This window comes from Amblyomma americanum, chromosome 1 (assembly GCF_052857255.1).
Source record: "Amblyomma americanum isolate KBUSLIRL-KWMA chromosome 1, ASM5285725v1, whole genome shotgun sequence".
NCBI classification, from domain to species: domain Eukaryota; kingdom Metazoa; phylum Arthropoda; class Arachnida; order Ixodida; family Ixodidae; genus Amblyomma; species Amblyomma americanum.
The window spans coordinates 504,147,551-504,153,854 of record NC_135497.1 but is presented as its reverse complement, the minus strand read 5'-3'; the positions used below and the strand labels follow the sequence as shown (position 1 = coordinate 504,153,854).

Genomic DNA, 6,304 nt, shown 5'->3' with positions numbered 1-6,304 from the left:
GCCGTATGTTGTGCGAAACGTCCTTACTTTCCAGAGCTCCGTGTGACGTGTCTGGCGTGTAGTAGTGTTTGGTTGTAACCTGGCTAGACGATGTAGAAATGAACTGTTGCTAGCGTTTTCATTCTTAATTGCCTTGCAAAGGATATAATCAAACAGTTTGGTAACAGGAATTATATTGTATTTGGGAAATAGATGATACGTATGTGAATAAAACGGCAGATTTTATATTACTCTTACAAACCTTTTCTGCAACTTGTGAAGCTTCTGCAAATTTCCGTAAGTTGTCGTAGACCAAACTAAGTGACAATAATTGAGTCGGGAGGAGAATAAGGTATTATAAAGTAACAGTAAGATTTTTGGTGGTAGTAAATTGCGATTGCGGTATACTAGCCCAATTACTTGTGCTAGCTTAATTAGCATGCTGTCCACGTGGACATCCCATGACATATTCTGCTGAAAGATAACACCTAATGTCTTAATGTCGACGTAATAGTGGAAACGGACCATCGACCACTGATAGCCATTGCCCAGAAGAACCTGTCAGACATGCCTCCTCGCCTGCAGCGTTTCTTTATGTGCCTCATGCCGTTCAACATTTCTCTGCTGTACGTCCTAGGGAGAGACCTTGCTCTGGCGGGTGCTCTCTCAAGAATCCGATGCGACAGCGATGAGCCACCTGAAAGCGAACTAGAAAATGTGGCCACCCATGCAACGACCGGCCTCTCCACTCTCGTCAGCGACACAACAGCCAAGCGGATGGCAAAAGAAACGAGTGAAGACGACGAGCTAAGGCGAGTCACTGAAGCCCTACAAGATGGACATAGCGTTATAGGTCAGCTAGCTCCCTTCGAAGCTCAGCTATCAAGTGTGGAAGGCGTACTGTTGCGTGGATATAGAGTTGTCATTCCGAAGTCCCTAGAAAAGAAATGTTGCAGCGCCTACACGGGGGCCACTTGGGCGTCGGAAAATGCAAAGCAATGGCCAGAGTATTGATGTATTGGCCTGGTATGGCAGCAGAAATAACTGAGAAAGTTTCCAGGTGCCAAACCTGCCACCGTTTCGCTTACATGCAACCAAGTGAACCCCTAATGCAAAGGCATTGTCCCGCATTACCGTGGGCTAGGGTAGGCGCGGACTTGTTCGAGCATTACGGAACTACCTTGCAGTCTACGATGCCTATTCCAATTACCCTGAAGTAGAGCCGCTTTCTCACACTACTAGCCACTGTGTAATAGAGGAGCTGGCCATGATATTTGCACGTCACGGCATCCCGCTTGAAGTATGCACGGACGGCGGAACACAACTTTCATCGCAGGCATTTCATGCCTTCGCAGAACAGTTTGAATTTGCCCATGTTGTTTCTAGTCCTGGTTTTCCACGCTCAAACGGTTTGGCAGAGAAAGGGATGAACTTGGTGAAATGTTTCCTCAAGAAGGCGCTATATGTGAATGAATACTTTTGGATCGCCTTCTTAATTACAGGACAGCACCACTCGAGGCCGGACAAGCCCCGTGCGAGCTACTCATGGGCAGGAGGTTAAGAGCGAGGCTGCCTGACTTCGCAGACCGTAGGGCACCAGAGGTCAAAAAGCACACCCAAGCCCACCCTCAGAGACGTCCACTAGAAGCACTCGGCGAGCATGACACCGTTAGGCTGCTCGACAAGGGAGGGTGGACCACAAAGGCCCTCGCAGAAAACGCCGTCGCCCCTCGCTCATACATGGTCCGTAAAAAAGACGTGAATCAGCTTCGTCGCAACCGTCAACATCTGCTGCGAACAAACGAAGAGTTCGACCCCTCACTGGAAACCATTCCTGACTGTACGGAAGACAGTGCTAGCGACTGTGCTTCTCTTCCAGGCTTGCGGCACCACAGGAGTCCCTGGGCAACTCGAGCCCCACGTGTGACGATCAAGCCACGGCTGCCCACACGCCTCAAGAGCATCCTGAGCCAGGGCAACATAGTCCTCTGGAAACCATGAATTCCGAGCCGGACGACGCTGGGCTTCGCCGGAGCACCCGGTTAAGGAAAAAGCCCACCCGCCTCGTGTATCAAAAGGACTTTCATCAAATTGCTTGAATCGATCTGCTGTTGTATTGTGCTAGTTTTTTTCTGTTTTTAGAGGGAGAAAGATGTATCGGATCTGGGAACCAGGGCCTTCAAGACTGGCAACCATGCTGTGCAAGCCGGCCAGCCGGGTGGCTGATATAAGAGCGCAAGCGCCCAATAAACGCACTGTTAATCTGCACCTCGAGCTCAGCGGTTGTCTGCGTCGCATGCTATCTTGAACGACACAGCAATGACTTTTATTTTCAAAAGGAATGGTGTGGCGTAGGGTACTGGAATGCTAAGACATTGCTATAGGCTGACAGACACATACACAGGAGATAGCCCTGGACCACAGATGTATGGAGTTCGCACTTTTCTTTCTTAGACAATAGCATCAAATGCGAAACACAGGGGTCTTTTTTATCTGAATGAAGAGGCTTTTACAAATATGATGATTCTGGGTCATTGAGGAAGCGCACGTACTAGGATTGTGCAGGCAGCACTTGCTCAATGAGTGGTCGTTAAATTGTGACATATGATGCGCCTGGAGACCTAGAATCTTTAAAACCTCTGACACACTCACCGGCCGCTTCTAAGTCAACCGAGTTGTACTGGGTTCTTGCAGGGCGTGGTGCTTGGCTTCACAGCGCGAAGCGGACTACCAGGAGCCACGTCGTGTCGCAGGCGCGCACCAATCTTATCTATAAATTGCTACCCATTATAACACTTTATGGCTCTCTCCTTTAACTTCCGTTCCGGGGAAAGTGCTGCAGGCTAGGGTATTTTGCATCAAACTAACCTCTCTGTCTTAGGTGTCGTAAACCTTTTTCTGATCACAGTAAAATTGGGTGTGTGAAAAGCTGAACATTGAACTTCATGGCTACTTATGTTGAATAGCCGGCGACTCGAAGGAGTTGGATCAGGTTGAACGCTTCGATGTGTATGTAAACACCTGTGTAAACTGTGAATTTATAGCTTCTTCTTAGCCTGGGCTACAGGCAGCACTGATGCATGTGCTTCAGCCAGTTTTCAGTTTTTTTTATGTCGCAACCTGCGGCCCTTATTGTGCCCCAGAGCTAATGTCGTATATAACATTTCTGAAACGAGTGAGCTTGATAACACAGCTTCCACCATACTTTTGTAGGCAATTTTTACCTTCCGTAAACGTCATTTTACCACTACTTTTCTTGCATCATCTCAACATGTATAGAATAGCAAATATGGGATTCCCTGACGTTTCTGGTACTCATCTGCAACCGTTCTAGCATATCTACGAAATTTTTTGTATGTCTATGTATAAATAGCAGCGGGTATTTTTCTTGAAAAGCTTATTAGTTGGCTTCAGGACACACTCAGTTTGGGCGGAAGAAAAAAGCATCTGCATAAACAACAAATGACGAATGGTGCCTGAAAAGATTAAGAGTTTGCGCTGAATACTTTCTTTGCTTTCGTCACTCTTTCGTATCTGTTATTTTCGCTGCAGGCACTGACGATTCGGCATCAGTACCGGTGCTCCGACAAAGAAGTCCCTTGACGGATTTTCTGACAGCCAGCGAGGAACAGCCCGGCTCTTCAAAAGAGCCGGATCTCCAAAGGAGCCAAACGGCTCACTGAGCCGAAGACCCGGCTCTTCAAAAGAGCCGGATCTTTTGAAGAGCCGGGTCTTCGGCTCAGTGAGCCGATTGGCTCCTTTGGAGATCCGGATCTCTCGTTCAGCGAGCGGGCGACCCGTTCACTCAACCAGCTTTCTCGCACTGCTAATAGATGGCGCGCAAATCGCACCCAGCAGCTCTGACGGACGGTTCGACACGGCTAACTGAACGACAAACCAGCTTTCTCGCGCTGCAAACAGATGGCGCGCAAATCGCACACGGCAGAAGACCTAGCGACCCAGCTCTGACGGAACAGACAGTTCGCCGTTCGGCACGGAACACTACGCTGGACTACGGTCCTATGGATCAGTGAGCCGGATCTCCAAAAGAACCGCCGCTCACTTTTACTGAGCCACGGCTCACCCGCTCTTTTAAAAGAGCGGCTCAGAAGATCCGGCTCACTCCTGAGCGACCCATCTCTAGGTGGATTGCCTTGACGAAAGCAAAGTATTTCACCGCCAAGAAGGCGCTGAGGCTCTCCTTGTAAAGCGGCCTTGACGGAGACTTTAGATCAAATAGAAGAAGAGAAAGAGGGAGTCACTCTCTTCATAATTTTGTAATCAAAACTGTCATCCCTTTTCTGTTCATGAGGAAGAATTCACCGTTGCTGCGCTTCCACGTGCTTTTCATTTTTATTACCTGGGTTCAGGTGAATAGCCACCCGATCCTTGGCCGATCCCCCAGTGTGAGTATGTGCCATCTTTTGATAGGTTAACAACAACACAGGTGCTTCGTTACCCAAGTTTTCATCGCAAGCCACGCTGTCAGTTAAGACGCGGGATGTGCTCGTAACTTGCGCCTCCATCGAGACGTCATTTCCGGAGGTGGCAGCAGAGGCAACAATAGCGCTAGCACTCGCGCAGCCCAAAGTCGGAAGAACTGTCAGTGACTCTCAAAAGGCGTATAACAGCTACAGAAAGGGGTGGGTTTCTATTGCGACACTAGATATTCTCAAGAGTAAACGCGACGTACCTGAAAGGAAAGTTGAGTTGATATGGACACCGGCTCACTCTACGCTGGAGGGTAAAGAACTTGCCCACCAGTTCGCCCGAGAAATGGAACACCGGGTAGAGGAAGGTGAGCCACAGTCTATAATTAGCTTCAGGGACATTATGAACCATTACAAGACGGAGAGGTGACGTTACCCCGATTCTCACAAATCGCTCAGCAGAAGCATAAAGCGATCTAGAGGCAGACACAGGCAGCATCCTTACCCCACCAATACCTTCAAACCAAGACGTACCCGGAAAGGTACGAGCATGAATTAATTTCTGCAAGACTCAGAAGGCACGTTCTAACACGTCATTGGTGTATGAGATTTCGTCAAGGCAATCCACCTAGAGATGGGTCGCTCAGGAGTGAGCCGGATCTTCTGAGCCGCTCTTTTAAAAGAGCGGGTGAGCGGCGGTTCTTTTGGAGATCCGGCTCACTGATCCATAGGACCGTAGTCCAGCGTAGTGTTCCGTGCCGAACGGCGAACTGTCTGTTCCGTCAGAGCTGGGTCGCTAGGTCTTCTGCCGTGTGCGATTTGCGCGCCATCTGTTTGCAGCGCGAGAAAGCTGGTTTGTCGTTCAGTTAGCCGTGTCGAACCGTCCGTCAGAGCTGCTGGGTGCGATTTGCGCGCCATCTATTAGCAGTGCGAGAAAGCTGGTTGAGTGAACGGGTCGCCCGCTCGCTGAACGAGAGATCCGGATCTCCAAAGGAGCCAATCGGCTCACTGAGCCGAAGACCCGGCTCTTCAAAAGATCCGGCTCTTTTGAAGAGCCGGGTCTTCGGCTCAGTGAGCCGTTTGGCTCCTTTGGAGATCCGGCTCTTTTGAAGAGCCGGGCTGTTCCTCGCTGGCTGTCAGAAAATCCGTCAAGGGACTTCTTTGTCGGAGCACCGGTACTGATGCCGAATCGTCAGTGCCTGCAGCGAAAATAACAGATACGAAAGAGTGACGAAAGCAAAGAAAGTATTCAGCGCAAACTCTTAATCTTTTCAGGCACCATTCGTCATTTGTTGTTTATGCAGATGCTTTTTTCTTCCGCCCAAACTGAGTGTGTCCTGAAGCCAACTAATAAGCTTTTCAAGAAAAATACCCGCTGCTATTTATACATAGACATACAAAAAATTTCGTAGATATGCTAGAACGGTTGCAGATGAGTACCAGAAACGTCAGGGAATCCCATATTTGCTATTCTATACATGTTGAGATGATGCAAGAAAAGTAGTGGTAAAATGACGTTTACGGAAGGTAAAAATTGCCTACAAAAGTATGGTGGAAGCTGTGTTATCAAGCTCACTCGTTTCAGAAATGTTATATACGACATTAGCTCTGGGGCACAATAAGGGCCGCAGGTTGCGACATAAAAAAAACTGAAAACTGGCTGAAGCACATGCATCAGTGCTGCCTGTAGCCCAGGCTAAGAAGAAGCTATAAATTCACAGTTTACACAGGTGTTTACATACACATCGAAGCGTTCAACCTGATCCAACTCCTTCGAGTCGCCGGCTATTCAACATAAGTAGCCATGAAGTTCAATGTTCAGCTTTTCACACACCCAATTTTACTGTGATCAGAAAAAGGTTTACGACACCTAAGACAGAGAGGTTAGTTTGATG

At 48.6% G+C, this 6,304-nt stretch overlaps 1 protein-coding gene across 1 annotated transcript; it reads left to right on the top strand.

Annotated features, from left to right (window-relative positions):
• Positions 1–707: 707 nt before the first annotated feature.
• Positions 708–2,137, top strand: LOC144106432 (uncharacterized). Its single transcript, XM_077639245.1, has 2 exons — positions 708–791; positions 1,482–2,137. The coding sequence occupies exons 1-2, from the start codon at positions 757–759 to the stop codon at positions 1,978–1,980; spliced, it is 534 nt and encodes a 177-aa protein (XP_077495371.1). The 5' UTR covers positions 708–756; the 3' UTR covers positions 1,981–2,137.
• Positions 2,138–6,304: the final 4,167 nt, after the last annotated feature.